We start from the raw sequence: 18,709 nt of genomic DNA on the forward strand, positions 1-18,709 counted from the left end.
AATAGGATACTCTCAAAAAGCCACTGTGAGTTATTTTAATTAAGCTATGTATCATCATATTTGTTTTTGAACTAATTATCATTTGCACACACTTCAGAAGACTCTGGTCAAGCTTATGGCTAAGTGTGTCAAATGTGAACATAGTGAAATGTGAACAGAAACATAGTTTAGTTGCAGAAATGTCCCAGTCTCTATTTTCTGTCTTCCCTGTTTTAGAGGAAATCAAAATAGATTTTGCTAGATGATCTTAATGGAGAAGCAGATTTATGTAGGAAAATATGTTACTTGAAATATTCCAATCCTATATAATGTATGACTGAGTTGAAGTTTCCATTGAATGAACAGTTTTATACCATCATTTAAATATATGATTGAGGGAACGGAAATTTTATTTTTACCATTAAAAGCCTTTCAGTAGCTCTGTAAATTATTCTTGTTCATTGTAAATTTAATTTTGGGATAACTTTTATTTTATTTTTAAATCATGAAGGTATTTGTGGCTAGATTTGCAAATTGCATCTTGAGAGTCTCTACCAGAAGAAAACCATTGATTTCCTATTTGGGCCCCCATTGCTTCCTGCCCATTGCTCCTTTTGTCAATTTGATATGGAATTGAATGACACAACACAAGAAGAATTTGGCCAGAGACTAGAGATACTGAAAAATTAGGCTGAAACAATTCTATAAGTGGAACTTAATTTATATAATGCTTAGCAATTCTCTCTGACCCTGAGTAGCAGGTCTTTGGAAAACAGAAAACTGTCAGTGGAAAAGAGATAATGGGCTAGTGTTTCTTTATGACCTTCCTTTGACAGGGCATTCTTTAGAGCCAATTCTGGACTTTGAAGAAGCAGGATAGAATGAGTATTGACACTTTTGAATTTAGGTATTGTAGAAGACTATTGAGAATGCAATTAGAAAATTATACTCAATACACAAATGGCCAGTATAATCATTATACTTTGGACATATCATGCAAAAATCTAGCTCTCTGAAGAACTCTATAATTCTGGGGAAAGTAGAAACAGGACAATAAGCAGTACAGTGGATGAACTCAGTTACAATGTTGATGGGACCAGGTTTTGGACAAATTGTCATGGAGGAAACCTATGTGGTTGCTAAAAATAACACTAGTTGATGGTACATAGTTATCAAGAGCCATACTAATTGACAGTCTTATATATGAACTTTAAAACATTCTGAATGTTGATCATTTTCCTTCAATAGGTAAAATAAAAGTAGTACATGCTTTGAAATTACAACTTGTATTTATATTATTATCTACAACTGTTTCATACATGATATGCTAGTGAGTTTTGCACTGTCCAATTACAGTTTGTTTTTACTTTGCATTACAGATGGCACCTTTCTTGCAGTGGGTTCCCATGACAACTTCATTTACCTCTATATAGTAACAGAAAATGGAAGAAAGTACAGCAGATATGGAAAATGCACTGTAAGAACTGTAAAATGATACTCTTTTTCATTTTATAAATAAAGGGGGAATACATACAGATCTAACTGTTTTCTCATCCAGATCCCAAACTGTTTAATTTCAGTAAGTAACAAACATCATGCTGGACCTTACTTTCTGATGATTGATAGTGCAGGAAATGAATAGCACATTTCTATTTAAAATATTCCCAACTAATATTGTGTTCTTATCACTTGACCACAGTGTTATCCTTAAATGCCACTTCTTAAGGCTGTCTTAAGAATGTCTTTTACTTTTAGGGCATGAAGGTATATATACAAAACATTCTTTCCAGTTTAAACGTAGGCAAAAATTGCTTTTAACTGTGGTAAAATATGATAAGAGTTCCATGATCTCCATGCTCATTATTTCGTTCTGGAATTATTTTTTTTACCCAAAAACTTGTTTCCAGGATCCACAGAGCTTCATACAGTATACCATTATTCAAATCCTGGTATATTATTCTGGACATGTGGAAGTTAAAAAGCAATTTTGTGTGTCAATTGAATTCACATGTACCTTTCAGTTTTGAATGCTAATCTGACATTTCAAGTTCTCTATCAGAATATATTAGAGTGACACATCTCACTTGAAATGCAAATATTGAGAGGTTTAAAACTTTTATATTTTAAACAATTGCCCTACAGGAAAAAAACACAGTGACTATATTAGTTTGGAAAATCAGAGCAAAAAGAGATGTGCTTATTCTGCCTTTTATTTTTAAACCCAATTTTAACCAAAATAATACCTTTTCCAAAAAGTTTCAGGGATCGAGAAATCTGGAATATTTTTCACTCTTTGTATTAGTATGTAAAATTGTTTCTAGACAAATACACAGAGTTGGGTATTAATGTTAGAGCATAGGTCTGGATTAATCGAAGAATAGCATCTTCTGTATGATCTTCCACCACTTAGCAGGTCACTTGAGAACTCTTCCAGCAGTAACAGAGTTAAGCTTTTCCACATCTTTGAAGTTATTTTGCCTTTTTAAACTCTAATTTTATATTTTAGCGTAAACTGTTATGACTGATAATTGGCAGAACAAAAATAAAACATTATAATTTATCTGATAATAAAAGATGTGATTGGTAAACATTTAATTGGCTCATATTAGTATTTCACTGTTTGATAGCTCTGTATGCCATTCATTCTCTTCATAAATTTGACATTCTCCTATCTTTCATAGTTCAGCATTTTTATGTAGTATGTGCAGTTTTTATTAGAGTGACATGCCAATACTTGTCACATATGGATATGGTATGTCAGAAATGAAATACAGTGAGGGAAAAAATAATTTGATTACCTGCTGATTTTGTACGTTTGCCCACTGACAAAGAAATGATCAGTCTATAATTGTAATGGTTTATTTTAACAGTGAGAGATAGAATAACAGCAAAAAAATCCAAAAAAACACATTTCAAGAAAGTTGTAAATTGATTTGCATTTTAAGGAGTGAAACGTTCCTCCAACGTTAGTGCTAGCTTCTCAATTTTTAAAGATTCAGGATAACAGATGGAGGGCAGGGGGAGAGAGACAAACAGATGGAGCTTTCTTCTTTTTTTCTGAGCCCACTGCATGTTTTCCTGAGCAACTGGGAACATTGTAAAAGCAAATTCATTCATGTAAAACAGTTGAATTTGGCATTCTATTATCCTTGGCATGAAACAAGCTCTATACATAACTGCTCACAAAAAACATTTCTGTTATTGTATATCCACCCTTTCAGTTGAAGGATAAATTGTAGCCTTCCACTCCATCTTCATACAAATCTTGTTTGCCCAGGTTCAGATGTGTTTGACAGGTCAATTTGCTTTTGCTATTAAAGCAGTTATGTATAGGGAAATCATTGCAATTGAGAAGGAGGAAGCGCACACAATGAAATGATTAAAGCAGGGATCTGCATCTGTCTGCCATATGCTTACATTTCAACATGGCTAACTGGGATTTTAGGTAATTGTAATCCATTCATGGGCTCTAGTTCAGCCTCATCAAAATATAGAACTTGGTGGATTGGTTTTATAAACTACTATGTTGATTTGTTTATATGAACATTTTAAAGGGGGGGAGATAAAAGATGAAAGAGGGAGAAATCACTGTTTTAACTAGAATTTTAATAGCCTCTTTATCTCTTTTTTGTTTATATATGTTTTAGGGACATTCCAGCTATATTACACACCTTGATTGGTCCCCAGAAAACAAATACATAATGTCCAACTCAGGAGATTATGAAATATTATACTGTGAGTACAAAATTGCAATTACTTCCATACTGGAAAAATGCTAATAATCTTAAGGGGAAAACATGCTTTATTAGAATGTTCCTTGACAGGATAATAATTTGACCTTCTATAACCTGATCTTCAGTATTATTCAAAGTTATTTTGTTCTTAACGTTATTTCCAAATATAGCTTCTTTCTCTGCAAAGGCATCAGTTAATTTAACATTTTACGAAAGAGGTGCTGGGATATGATATGTCAAGAGTATAAGTTTTAGCTTGAAAGTATTATATATGCTTGCTTGATTAAATCCCTTCTTTATTGATGTACTAGTTCAAATAATTATTTTAGCACTATTAATATTCTTTTATTTTAGTAAACTTTATTTTAAGAGCTCAAAATGTCCCATGTGCATTTGACCTACAAAACAAATTATTTTCCTTGGCCCAAAGGTGATGTAGTAGAATCTTTTTGGTTTGTTGTTTGTTTGGGATTCCTAACCTAGGAAAAACCATGACTGGCAGGCTATATTCAGCTTAATTGTCACAACTTTGCAGGATTTTCTTTTATATTACCAAAATTATTGCTTATTATAGACCTAAAAGACAAAATTTAAGTTATAATATCTTAAACAATTATGGTATACTTGAAATGAGCTTGGAGATATCCAGGATATGAACATTATAAATCAGAATAAGATGAATAATAATGAAGTAACAATAAACTCTTATGAAGAGCCCCATGGTTCTACAGATATGTCTGCTGTCTTTTGTAAATTGTTACTGTGTAATAGTGAAGAACAATGGCTTATGAAAACTAGGCAGGATGAGAATTAGAATAATTCTGGCCCAATTTCACATACAAATTATAAAACACAATGACTATTTCATTGAAGTGTTCCTGCTTTTGACTGTCAATTGAAGGAGATTAAGATTGCAAGATGCAATTCCAAAAGAAGGCAATGGCTATTTGTATCATGCTAAGAAATCATGCATGCATCTACGTAAATAGCAGGAATCAAGTTCAATTTGAACATGACTTGTTTTACTATTAGCAGTAATTTTCATTATTTTCATATGTTTATTTATTAAATAAAGCTTCATATAGCTGCCCATCTTATATCAAAGTCTGGGCGGCTGCTGATACATAATTAAAACAATATCTGTACATAAAACAACAAATACACATATCTATTAAACCATAAATATTAAAAACCTGGCACTATGAAGTCCCTCATTTAATCCTCTTACTACCTCTTTCTATGTCAAGGCTTGGGGAGAAAACCAAATATTAAGAGGGTAGAGGCCGGGTGAACTTCAAAGCAAAGGGTATTCGATAGGAAGTAGCTGCCCCAGGAATGCACGTTTCCTAGATCCATAAAATGACATTTTGTAAAGGGAATGTACAAACTGGACATTAAAGGAATGATTTTATCTGATTTGGTAGAAGAGGTAGATGTCCTTAGGGAGAAGCAGTCCCATAGATAACCTGGCCCTATGGCGTATAGCAATAGCAATAAATTTATATACCACCCCATAGTGCTTTACAGCACTCTCTAGACAGTTTACAATGTCAGTATATTGCCCCCAACAATCTGGATCCTCATTTTATTAACCTCTGAAGGATGGAAGGCTGAGTCAATCTTCAACCTTCCAGGATCAAACTCCAGACTGTGGGCAGAGTTAGACTGCAACACTACATTCTGTCCACTGCACCACCAGGGCTCCTTTATATAGAGAAGTTTAAAGTAATAACACATATTGATCCTAATCCATTTAAGAATAAATATAGCTTCAAGTATAAATTCCACTTAAAAATGTCTTTGGATGCTTTTCTTTATTTACAGTAATAAATAAGTTCACATGTATAGAAATAAAATTATATCAATTTAAGTCTAAAGCTATTGAAGGAATCAGTGAATGAAAATTGAAAGAGAAGGAATGTTTAAGATTTTATTCCCCCGTCTATCACTTTAAGTTAAAATTCTATTAGCATTTATTGTTGGCAAACAGTTGTATAGTCTAAAATGTAAGTTAAAGTAGTTATGACCCAAATTTTCAAGATTTGTGAAGCTTTTTCATGAGAAGCTTTTTCAAGAAATTTGAGATGTTTCAGCTTAGAAAACAATTACAATAGGATTTGCACTGGAATGTAGCATATGCAGACAGTTATATGTGCTAATCTGCTGAAATCATGTATTTTATATTAACGTGATTGTGTCATCTCTAATTCTTGGACTTGCAAGCATTTGATAAATAATTTAAACTACAGGTAAGTCCTCAACTTACAACCCCAATTGACCAAGATTTCTGTTGTTAACTGAGACATTTGTTAAGTTAGTTTGCCCCATTTTACAACCTTTTTGCCACAGTTGTTAAGTAAATCACTGCAGTTGTTAAACTAGTAACACAGTTGACTTCCCTTGTCACCTTGGTACACTGCAACCATCATAAATACAAGTCAGTTGCCAAGCATCTGACTTTTGATCATGTGACTATGAAAAATGGTCATAAGTGCTGTTGTAACTTCGAACAGTCCCTAAATGAACTGTATAAGCCTTATTTATTATAACAAAATGTTCTCTTTTTTTATAAAAAGTAATACTGCTATTTAGCCTTTTATTTTTCTTATGGCTAAAAGATAGTTCAGTGTTTAGATTTTATTTCCATTATATCTTTGAATCCTTTAATAATACACGCAATGTAGAATAATTTGCTTGGCCACCATTGCTTTGGAGCATGAATGCTTGCAACACCCAATAACAAGGGATAGTAAAGTGAAAAAAATTCTATTAGCAATATACCCTGCTAGTAAGCACTTTTAAACAGTTATTCAAACTCAAAATATTTCACAGTTGTTTTTATTCTGCTTTTTAAAAAAAACAATAATAATATAGATAACTTTTAAAAAATCTCACTCTAATATTGTTTTACTTTATGATTAGTTTGATCCTGTCCAGACACAGGATCAAAGAGCCTCTCTTAAAAAATGCAACCAATTTCAGAGGCCCATTTTTAGGGATAGAGGAGAGGACCTTTTCCTACCATGTTTCCAAAATGTGGAACACATCCCTTCCAGAGACTGCTGTTTCTCTCTTTTTAGGAACATGGTGTTTCATTTCAACAAGCTCTTTTGAATTGGAATGATAATGACTAGTTGTTGCTTCTAACAGGATTTTAATTGAGTTATGTTTCTGAATGTTTTTCTTCTGAGAGTTACTTTGAGAACCCTAGGGATAGAAAGATAGGATACAAATGGAAATTATAACTAGCTATTCCAATACCAGTTATATATTTTTATAAAGGGGACATTCCAAATGGCTGTAAACTGATAAGGAACCGCTCTGATTGTAAGGACATAGATTGGACAACATACACTTGTGTGCTGGGATTTCAAGTATTTGGTGAGTAATATATTCCTATTTAATTATTATTCTTAAGTTTAAAATCAGTCTGCTCTGAAAAATACAAAGATTATACCATTCATAGAGTGTTTTAAATATTCTGCTGTTGTTTCTTTAAACTGACTTCATAAATGGAATTGTAATATCAATCATTCCAGTATTTTCTTTTTCATTAAATATAATTGTTTTTGGTGGAAAATTGTTACAAATGCATAGGCATCTATTACAAATCAGAATTATTAGCAAATAATTATGTAACTTGTATCACAATGCCACAGCAAAACCTCAGTCTTTTGTGCAAGTTACCTGAGGTTGAATACAAGTACATGAGTTGAAGTTTTGCTTTATATATATGTGTGTGTGTGTGTGTGTGTGTGTGTGTGTGTGTGTGTAGGTCTTTGGTTGTTCGGGTTTTCTCCCGCGTAAAATTGGAAGTGTCTTGGCGACGTTTCGACGAAGTCCCATTCATCATCTTCAGGCTGGTGCTTTCAGCTTCGTGCTTTGAGCAGCAAAGCTGAAAGCAGGAAGCTGAAAGCACGAAGCTGCACGAAGCAGCACGAAGCTGAAAGCACCAGCCTGAAGCATGAACTGAAGCATGAACAAGCGAGATGATACCTCCCGCCTACCAGCCATTTGGAAACCCGCCCTTATTGACAAACGACTCCCTAACACAAAAAATGATACCAGACCCACACTCACAAAAACCACACAGGATGTCACCACCACACATCCACGCAAAAAACAAACCCAAAGCCACACCGATGATGAGGCACGACCACAAACCAGAAGCCAGACCACAGCTGCATCATTAGCCACTTTAAACCCCTCCAATCCATACATGAAGCAAACTGACACCCCCCATGAAGAGGAGGCACGACCACGAACGCGAAGCCAAAAAATAGCAAGGCAGCCCAAAATCTTAAACCCCTCTGCAACTCAGACTAACCTGAGCACAACCAAACAGAACACTCCCCCAGCCAATCAGAGCACAGCCAAGCCCCTAACCATTCAGAACACACCTCCACCCAATCAGAACACAGCCAAGCTCCCACCCAATCAGTTCATACCCCCACTGGCAGTTAAAAGGAAGAAACAGCTAAGACCACACATTGCTGCTCAAAGCGTGAAGCTGAAAACACCAGCCTGAAGATGACGAATGGGACTTCGTCGAAACGTCGCCAAGACACTTCCAATTTTACGCGGGAGAAAAACCAAAGACTTACATACAAATACCCGCGAAAACCTCAGAAAACATATATATATATATATATATATATATATATATATATATATATATATATATATATATATATATATATATATAATATACAGAGAGAGAGAGAGAGAGAGAGAGAGAGAGAGAGAGAGAGAGAGAGAGAGTGTCACTTGGGAGTGTCTGGGCATATAACTTTTCCTTTGTTATCATAAGTAACAGGGTTCCCAATTGGGCAATTTTAAGATGTGTGAATTTCAACTCCCAGAATTCCCAGCAAGTACCCTGTGTCTAATAATTCTGCAAGTTGAAATCCACACAACTTAATCCAGGTAAGGAACAGTGATAAGAAAAGACTGAACATTTGTCATTAAATCTGTATTTGTTTTAAGGTTTCAATTCATTCAGTCCATTGTTATCTTAATATATTTCAATTATTTAAAAATGTGCCTCCTAAATTTGGGCAATAATAAGATTTTTCTTAGTTGTTTATTAAAGTAATAAGAGGACTTAGAAAATATTTTTTACATTGGGTTCTGCCATGTCAGATAAAGCATTTGTCTTTTCTCATACATATAGGAGAAATTGTATTTCTAGGATAATTATTACACATTGGATTATTTAGTTTTGATTGGTGTATTCTAAGTGGATGGCTAATCTCTTAAAATTCTTCTGAGCACAGATATAGAACTTGTAACTATCTAGAATTATTGGCTGACTAAGGCTGATAGAAATTTGGAGTCCAGCATCTTGAGGAGTATACTGTAAGTTTCTGTATTTGTCCCTTGTTTTAGTAACATTTTTATTCTTTTGTTTTTATAAAATGAAGGAGTATGGCCAGAAGGATCAGATGGAACAGATATAAATGCCCTTGTGAGGTCCCATAAGAGGAAAGTGATAGCTGTGGCTGATGACTTTTGTAAAGTCCATCTATTTCAGTATCCCTGCTCCAAAGCAAAGGTAAGTTTAGAGACAATGTTTTAGAGCAGGAATGAGAAGAAAAGTGGTTGTATACTATAAATATATGGCTCTGTATTCAGCTTCACATGCTAGAATCTCTTGTGGAAATAACAGTTTCCTTTCCTATGCATCAAATTCCCAGAATAGTTATTGTTGTGTGCCTTCAATGGTAAATATAACCTAGAAAAAAAAATCTGTCCTTTTACCATACTGGATTGGTCACTTGGACGTATAATGATTAAGTTACTACTTTGTCTCTCACTATATTTTCTTTTTAATTTCATATCTACCTGTAATTTTTAAACTATTGGCAGCAGAATTATTGCATTGAAAGGACAGAACAGTAATTTTATTATTTAATTTAGGATAATAGAATAACAGCATAACAAAGTTGAAAGGAAAGTAGGAAATCCTATCCCATTTGAGAAAAATAATTGTCCAATCTTTTATTTAAAAACTCCAGTATTCCAATACCCACAACTTCTGGAGCAGGGGTCCCCAACCCCTGGTCGGCCGACCGTTACCGTTCCATGGCCAGTTAGGAAAGAGGTGCGCTGAAAGCGTGTCTTCCACCTTCAGGCATGCAGCAAGTCTGCAAGGGCCTGGGCAGAGGCGGGACAGTGGCGAGTGAGAAGCCGTCTTGCTCAGTGCAAAGGTCCTCTCATGGCTGTGCTTGCAACATCTGAGCTCTGTGTCCTTCCTCCTCTTCCTGGTCCTGATTCTTCTACTATCTCTTCTACCTCTTTTTCCTCTTCCTGGTCCTGCTTTCTCTTCCTCCTGCTACTTCTTTTTCCTCCTCCTCTTCTTCCTCACTTTCCTCCTCTCCCCCTCCCGGCACCCCAGATGGGCTCGCACTCTCTTTGTGCAACTCTCCATGTTTGCAAGATAAGTGCACGCCAGCCCAGCCTTCAACAGGGGGGGAGCTTCTCTTAATGCCTCATTAGAGGGGGAAAATCTCCCCCAAGGTATGTATGTGTGTGGGTGTTTCTTTTTTCTCGGGGTGCAAATAGGGGCAGGTAGAAGCTACCTTTCACCTTAAGCACTGCGTCTCCAAGGGAATCTCTTGTCTGCACCTTTTCTAAGACCGCTGGGCTCTGTTGCACTTCAACTGGAGTTTTTTGCTTTTGTTTTGATGCTCCAGATGCCCGTGTTTTGGCAACATCTTGCCTGGTTTTTGTTGTTTAATTTGGTGTGTGGTGTGTGTGTTCCTCCTTTCTTTGTGCAGCTCTCCAAGTTTGCAAGCTAAGCGAGCTCCTACCTGGCTTGCAGTGGGGGGGGGGGGGAGAAGCTACATTTCCCCTTAAGCGCTATGCCTCCAAGAGAATCCCTCTCTCATCTGCACCTTTTCCAAGACTGCTGGGCTTGTGCAGTGCCGAATTGGTTTGGCCTCTCTCTGTCTCTCTCTTTTTTAAATGGTTTTCTCAGCACTTCCTCATTCCTCTTGAAGTTCCTGTGAGCTGGTTGTCCCAGCAATCTTTGGTGCTATGCAAATGCAGTGCACTTGTAACTAGGGACAAGTGGACAACTAATGATTTCCAAGATTGCTGGAAGATGCAAACCAATTATTTTGGTTAGCAGCTTCCCCACTTCTATGACAGAGTTATTTACAAGAAGAATGGGACTAACCCATTCCTGTGAAACTTTCACCCTTATTCTATAAGTAAAATCTATTGTTAGAAGATTTATATATGCCAAAGTGACCAGTAGCATTAGACTTAGATAGAATTCATGTTTGTGCTTTGCTAAAATGTACAATGCATTGGAAAGATAAGATATATTTTTCCTAGTTAAATACATGTAATTGGAAGTTGAGTTAACCCTGATAGATGTATAACTTGATTCTAACACTGGTGTTTTTTCATTTGTGTTAACAGGCTCCAAGTCATAAATATAGTGCCCATAGTAGTCATGTAACAAATGTCAGTTTCACTCATAATGATAGTCATTTGATTTCAACTGGAGGCAAAGATATGAGTATCATTCAGTGGAGACTTGTTGAGAAAGCAACTTTGCCACAGAATGATACTGCTGTAGACATGGGCACAAACAAAGTGCCTGTAACTGCCAGTGACAGCTTTACACAGCCAAGTATCCCTGTGTCCCTTAATCAACCATTGGATGAAATGGCAGCCAGTGAAAATTTAATGGATGGCTTTTCACCATCCTTCGAGAGTGACGTGGAGCATACTGTGAAGACCAATGAAGAGCAGAATGAGGAGCAAAGTGAGGGAAGTAGTCTGGATCCAGGGGAGCCAAATTGTGAAGAACCACCTAGTGAAATGAGTGAGGAACAGAGTGAATCCACTGTTATTGAAGATCAGCAGGAAAACTCTCCAATGTCTTATCAACTTGAAACTCAAGATGATCTTTAGATATTTTCTCTCAGTGCACATTATTTTGTAAAAAAAAAAAAGGATTCAAGTAAGGAAGGGAAGCAGCTCTGACATGGAACACTCAAGTTTCAGTGGAAGGCTTGTTAGTTTGATCTACTTCTGTTTTCAACTCATGGAATTATTGTAAGGACTCATTTTGACAGTTCCAGTCAAGTGCTAAATAGAAAACTAGAATGTTACCTTAGGTTATATATAATTCTGAAATTGCTAAGAGAAAGAGGAAGAGTTTTCTGAGAGAAGCAGGTAGAAAATCTGGGAAAGAACTTTTAAGACCGTTCAGAAGCATTGGGTAATACCTGCTATGTAATGTAACCTGGTGAAAGCCCTTCAGGAAGCTCGTCTTTCTTTTTTTACATTAAAAAGAGAAGGAAGGAGAATAAGACAACATAATGGCACATACAGTGCTGTGCTTATTGCCATCTTGAGTAATACCTATGCAATTTTCTAAAATTAGCAATTCTTACTAGCCGCTACTTTAGATGCTGGTTGTTCTAAGACAGCTTATATTAAAGTATACTTTTGTTTGTTCCGTGTTAGTAGATCTTAAAAGAACCAAATTAAGATAGCAAGTGCTGCTTAGTTTTCCAGCCGATGACAATGTAATTTCAAGGAACTACTTCCATTGACATATTAAAATTCAAGAATACCAACTGTGACTCTATTGCAAACTGACTTAACTTCATTAAGATAAAAGTTCTAATTCTCAAGTTCATACCTGACCTTCAGATACAATTAGTACTTTCAATAAGAGACTAAATATTAGAGAAATAGCATTAAGTTATAAAACCTAATGCTTGGGAGTAATTATTGACTCAGTTTTTTAAAAAATTAGGGATAACCTTAACATAAGAAATTTTCACATAGACTTTTCTACAGCCATCTTTTTAACAGCTATAATATAAATGTCCCATTTTCTTGGATAATGTTGGCTATTTTTGATTTTTTTTCTCTCTATTTGTGGTGTTTCTTTTTTCTCTTGTCCAGTTTTGTAAGCCGTGCAGCTCAGAGATAGCTGGACCTGGCCAGTTATGGGATATCATGGCATTTTATTATGTGTTAAAAATATCTTTTTTAAAAAAAATTAAAAATGCATCAGCTACATTTTTTCTTAAATACCTAGGTTTTCCTGTTTAAATGTTTGTTGAAAAACATCCTACTTTATATTTTACTTACATAGGATTTTTTTAAAATTGTTCTGATATTTTAGACCTTATTTAGAAATTGTGTTTAGAAACCTTCGTTAAGTCTTAAGTGTGCAAGCGTTTACGTGAATGTGCCATTCCAAAGTGCATCAGAACTGTCATTCCCTTCTATTAACTTCTCAGGAGTAAATACTACAGATCAGGTATGTAATCTACAATATTCATCAGTGGAAACATTAACAATTGACTTGGACTCCCAAAGGACATAAAGACTGTCACATATAGAAAGATACAGGTGCACATAAACATCTTTGTTTACATCCATTCCGGAAAACCTCAATATAATTATCTTCAGAAACCACGATGTGAATTCCAAGCAACTGATCTCTTTTGCTTTCTCTAAAAAGCTGTACTGTTAAATGATATATTCGAATGCTCCAGTGTATGATTGGCCACTTTGCCAAAGAGTCCCTGTGGGCAACACACATACAAATACTGTATCAAGATAATGGATTCCTTTGGAAAGGAGGCATCTGCGAGGGAGGAGGAGGCCCATTTTCAGTGATTTACCACTTTCCGGTCTGCTTCAGAGTTCTAACCACCCATAATAGATAGAGGAAAAGATGGAAAAAGGGGATTCATTGAACATACTCCCCCATTTTTTTGTTCCACTCTGTTCCACAGGGAGAGATTAACTGAATAACACAGCTTTTAAAAATGTAGTAAGATAAAATAGTTCTAGTAATTATAGTTAACATGAAATGGTTGTAGAGCTCTTTAACATCCTCAGTGAGTAACATGAAAACAGAGCATTTTGTTTAGATTTATCTATTATCTTGAGGTTGCCGTATAAAGTGAGAATTAATAGTTGTGATTTTCCACATGTTATAGATCAACAGATTATTTTTAAATGCCAAAAAAAGGGAAGAAAAAGCCTTACAATTTTTGATTGCTGGCAACTACTGTTCAATAAATAATTAAATCTGTGATAATAGAAATGGGTGGGATTATGTTAACTGTAAATGTTTTAGGGTAAAATTGTGAATGAAATATGATTTGAGTGTGTCATGTGAAGATGTTTGAGCCATTCTGTCTATCATGCATTCCTGTCTCAAGGCAGAAAAATCTGAAGATTTAAAATAATAAAAATACAAGAATCAATGTAATGTAGCAGTCTCTTCTGTTTGTATCTTTCCTGGTTGATATGTTTGAATTTCAGTAGTCTAAGGAAGGGCTGTTCCAGTCCGCTAATCAATTCAAGGCAAATGTGATCTGCTTGAGGCAGAGCAAATGAAGCCAACTCAATCTATTTTGTGTCAGAACATATGATGGGGCTCCATGGCCAGTATCTGGGCAGGGCAAGAATGATTCAGGGATGTCCAAGTCAAAGTGCCCTTGCAGTCAGACTTCTACATATAGTAAAAACTCGAGGTGACCCATGGTTTCGTACATTCAATATCCTTCAGACAGAAATGATATAATCATTTCAATTAAATCCATTTCTCTAAACTGAAAAACAATTTAAAAGTCATGATAACCACCATCAGCCTTTATTCCATTTGGTGACCTCTGTTTCCATTCTTATGTATAGAATAGAGTTGGAAGGGACCTTGGAGGTCTTCTAGCCCAGCCCCCTGCTCAAGCAGGAGAACCTATACCATCTCAGACAAGTAGCTGTCTAGCCTTTTTTAAAAAATCTCCAGTGATGGAGCGCCCATGATTTCTGGGGGCAAGCTATTCCATTGGTTAATTGTCCTCACTGTCAAGAAGTTTCTCCTTAATTCCAGGTTGCTTCTTTCTTTGATCAGTTTCCAACCATTGTTTCTTGTCCTGCCCTCTGGTGCTTTGGTAAATAACGTAACCCCCTCTTCTTTGTGGCAGCCCCCCAAATATTGGAATATTGAGATCATGTCTCCCCTATTTCTTCTTTTCTTTAGACTAACCAAACCCAAGTCCCACAGCTGTTCTTCGTATGTTTTAGTCTCCAGGCCTTTGATCATCTTAGTTGCTCTTCTCTGAATTTTTTCCAAACTCTCAACATCTTTTTTGTGATATGGTGACCAAAATTGGCTGCAGTATTCCAGGTGTGGTCTTACTTGAGTTTTATAAAACAGTACTAATGTCTCACATGATCTTGATTCTATGCCTCTGTTTATACAACCCAGGATTGAATTAGCTTTTTTGGCTGCTGCTGCACACTGCTGGTTCATGGTTAAGTGATTGTCCACTAGGACTCCAAGGTCCCTCTCACTGTTACTGTTTTTAAGCCAGGTCTTGCCCAATCTGTTGGTTTTTCTTGTCTAAATGTAAAACTTTGCTTTTCTCCACATTGAAACTCATTTTGTTGGATAGGGCCCATGTTCAAGTTTGTCAACATTTTTTGGGATCCTGAGTTTGGCTTCTGGGATGTTGGTTACTCCTGTCAGTTTGATGAGTTCCCCTTCAATTCCCTCATCTAAGTCACTGATGAAGATATTGAAGTGTATTGGGCCTAAGACGGAACCTTGTGGTACCCCACTACTTATTTCTCCCCATGTGGATGTAGTGCCGTTGAGGACTACTCTTTGAGTATGGTTCGCCAGCCAGCTACAGATCCATCTGGTGGTGATGTTGTCTATGCCACCTTTTTCTAACTTACCAAGGAATAGGTTGTAGTCTACTTTATAAATTATTTTATTTATTTATTCTAATTTCTCTTTTTATTTTTTTAATATCCATAAGAAATCTCATGAAAATTTGAGTAAAACAATTTTGTGGCTTCAGGATTTTTCTTTTATTTTTCTGGCTTGGAACAAGGAGATAACTTTCTGTCCACAAAATTATTTTAGGTGACCACTAAATTAGGCTCCCTATCCAAACAGGCTACTTTGATTAGATTTAGGGGTTTTGTTTAAAGTATCTTACCTTCAGATATGAGCACTCCAGGAGCTTATTGGGTGTTTTGGAATATTAAAGACAAAGGCAAGAAGTATTTGCAAATACTGAACTATTTACCACCAAGGTTTTTCATACAAGGAATTGCTTTAGGTTTTGTTTTGGTGTCAATTGAATAGAACATTTTTTATTCATGAGAGACTCACCTCACTTTCAATATGATGTATTGGCCTAGGATAACAGTGGACAACCTTGGAAATCATGTAGTTTCTAATTTCTGCAGCCTCTGCAGCTTCTCAGTAATTCAATGGAAAAAACGTCAGTGGCTGAAGTGTCAGCCGTTTGATGGTAGAAAAATGAGAGGAAAAGCAGAGAGAGATCACATTAAGACACAATTGGGCCTCCTTATCTCTTTTATATAAAAATTGCTCTCCCAGCTACAAATCTCTTGCCTGACTCTGCCAGAGGGGTATATCTATGATTTCATACACAGAGAAGAAGATAGTTTACCTATGTACATAATAAATGTTTGGGTAAAATGTATCCTAAAACCTATTAGGCTTCTGAAAAAAACAACACCTCAATAGCCATATAATAAAGAATGCACAGGGTTCAAGAAATTATACTGTAATTGGATACATGCACACATGGAAAGTATTAGGTTGATCGTTTTCCCTGGGTGGAGATCCCTAAACCCTTCAATTCATACTACACTTTCCAATATTCCTGGGAAAAGCCTATTGGAATCCTGCCAGCAAACACTTTTTCTTAGAAAAATCCTCTCTGCAGCTGAATTACATAAAGGTAAGTGAAGTTGTGGCCTATTTTTCGTATTTTCCTTCTTTTGGTGGGAACAGCTTTTCTGAGTGGGAGATGCATGTGCTAATCAGAGGTATTTGGGTAGGAAGTTTCAAAACCAACAAGATAACAGGATTCCAAGCACATTCAGGCAAAAGATTACCTGACAATGTAAGAATAAGGAGCAATCTCCACTTTACAGGAATCCAATACTCTTTGGAAGTGGTCTGAATCCATGATCTACTGCAGTGGTTCTTAACCTGGGTGATATCATCCCCCAGGGGGTGATTTTGTTTTTCAGGGGGGGGCGATGGAACGAAAAGGGCTGAAGGAACGAAAAGGGGGCAATATGGAAGCAATGGAGAGAGAAGTTTTGGGGACACTTTTGAGACTTTCTCATACAGTGAATCGCTGTATATCTGTTGTACAAAAACATCAGATCACTCGCTATTAGTGGATTGAATTGTGTTTTCAAATGTTCCTCCAGCTAGCTTCAGTACAGAACACCGTACATATGTGAATACGCATCGCTTATCTTCATGCGCGTTGCACAGAAGCCTCTACCCATACAGTGGTGCACCATTGGCCAGAATATGGGAGATATGGGAAAAAGACTGGAAATAAATTATTTGCATTGATATATCCTGATGAGAATTTTAAAGAAAACAAAAGAAGTGTTTGCATAAACTGAAGAATTATTTCCTATGTTGTGATTGAGAGGATATATTGGGGGAGGGGGGCGATGACAACTTCCTCATTAGCTCAAGGGGGCGATTCGTTCAAAAAGGTTAAGAACCACTGATCTACTGTAGAAGGCCTTGTATAGGTGGGCTGGGAATATGTTTTTTGCTGTACAGTTTTGTATAAAAGCTGTGCTTGGATTCAGCTCTATTGCTCATATTCTATATGCACACCTTTTCACTGAAGGTGTTCCATGGCAAGCCTCCTCCTGAAGTAATATTTTATAATGTATAAAAAAGTATGTGAATGAAAATCAGATGCTTGGCAAAATTGCCATGGCTTTTCATCAACTTGGAGTGGGAGTTTTTATAATCCTGAAGTGATTTGTTGTTGACCAGAGTTCAAGGGCTATAACCTGAAGCAGGGATACAATATTGACATGTTCCAAGCAGGGTCCTCGAGACTTCTGCATGATCAGTAGATTCTGATTGAGGCAGATAATTATAGAGGAAGTAGGGGACCATTTTCCTTGAAAACCAAACAAACAGACCCGTGGGTGAAAACTTAAAAAAAAAAAAAAACTTTTAAAAACAAGTGAGTTGACAGGATGGTAATATTGAAAGAGTCACAACACAGAGAAAAAAACACCAACAATAGGTGTGGGAGAGTAAAAAAAAAAAAAGCAATATACATATGTCTTTTATATCTGTGTTAATATTTCTTGCATATAGAAGGGGGCGAGACTTCACATGGTGGCAGCCATTTTCTTGACTAATTTTACTCTTTGTAAACGCCTTACATTCTGCAATCCTTTGAAGCCCCCCCAGTTCATGGTAAACGAAAGCCTATTTTAGGCCTAGCTATTGTGCCTTGTAGGTTCAAGAGTGGTGGCTTAGCAAGAGGCAGTGATGATCTAAGCCCAGAAAGGAACCCTAACTTTGCTCCTGAAAGAAGAAAACACTCCACCATAGCAGCAAAAAAAAAAAAAAAAAAGCCCTCTTCTTATACTTTCTTTTATGCCCAGCTGAAATGTAAGCTGGTGGCCATTCAAATCTTAGGCTGTTCCAAAAGCTTAATCATGCAGAAATTGAATGGTGATAAATGAATGCAGATAAGGAAACATACTATCCAGTGGTGGGATTCAGCTGGTTTGCACGCTGCTTGCTTCAGGAGGCTGCGAGGCTCATCGTGCGGCGCAAGTGGTACAAAGAGCCACCTGGTATCTTGCCACGAGAAGCGGCAGTGGCACAATCAGTGTGACGAGCCTAAGGCCTGCAGCCAGGAGCAGCAGCAATGGTGCAATCGGTGCAATGAGCCTTAAGGCCTGCAGCCAGAGGAAGAGGATGAGATGGGCGGAGGAAGTGTGGAAAATTTTCCTAATCCATGGCTGCACCTAGACCAACAAGGTATGGTGTCCAGCCTGCAGGATCTGGAGAGTCCGCTGACAATCCTCTTCTCCCCAGCCCAATAGGAAGCACCTCCACCCACACCACAGTCCTGCAGTAGCTTGGATCTGGAACCTATGGAAACCCAGGAGGAGCCGCGCAGCAGCTT

General features: G+C 36.7%; 1 protein-coding gene across 2 annotated transcripts in view; it reads left to right on the plus strand.

Annotated features, from left to right (window-relative positions):
- LOC120309953 (echinoderm microtubule-associated protein-like 4) overlaps positions 1–13,968 on the plus strand; it is a 174,150-nt gene extending 160,182 nt beyond the window's left edge. For both annotated transcript variants that reach the window (XM_039347719.1, XM_039347720.1), the window contains 5 exons: positions 1,359–1,456; positions 3,627–3,714; positions 6,996–7,094; positions 9,137–9,267; positions 11,142–13,968. In XM_039347719.1, coding sequence (XP_039203653.1) covers positions 1,359–1,456; positions 3,627–3,714; positions 6,996–7,094; positions 9,137–9,267; positions 11,142–11,639 — 914 coding nt within the window. In that variant the 3' untranslated portion in view covers positions 11,640–13,968. The remainder of the gene's footprint in view (positions 1–1,358; positions 1,457–3,626; positions 3,715–6,995; positions 7,095–9,136; positions 9,268–11,141) is intronic.
- Positions 13,969–18,709: the final 4,741 nt, after the last annotated feature.

This window comes from Crotalus tigris, unplaced genomic scaffold, assembly GCF_016545835.1.
Source record: "Crotalus tigris isolate CLP2741 ecotype Arizona unplaced genomic scaffold, ASM1654583v1 scf7180000018097.2503214, whole genome shotgun sequence".
Taxonomy (NCBI): domain Eukaryota; kingdom Metazoa; phylum Chordata; class Lepidosauria; order Squamata; family Viperidae; genus Crotalus; species Crotalus tigris.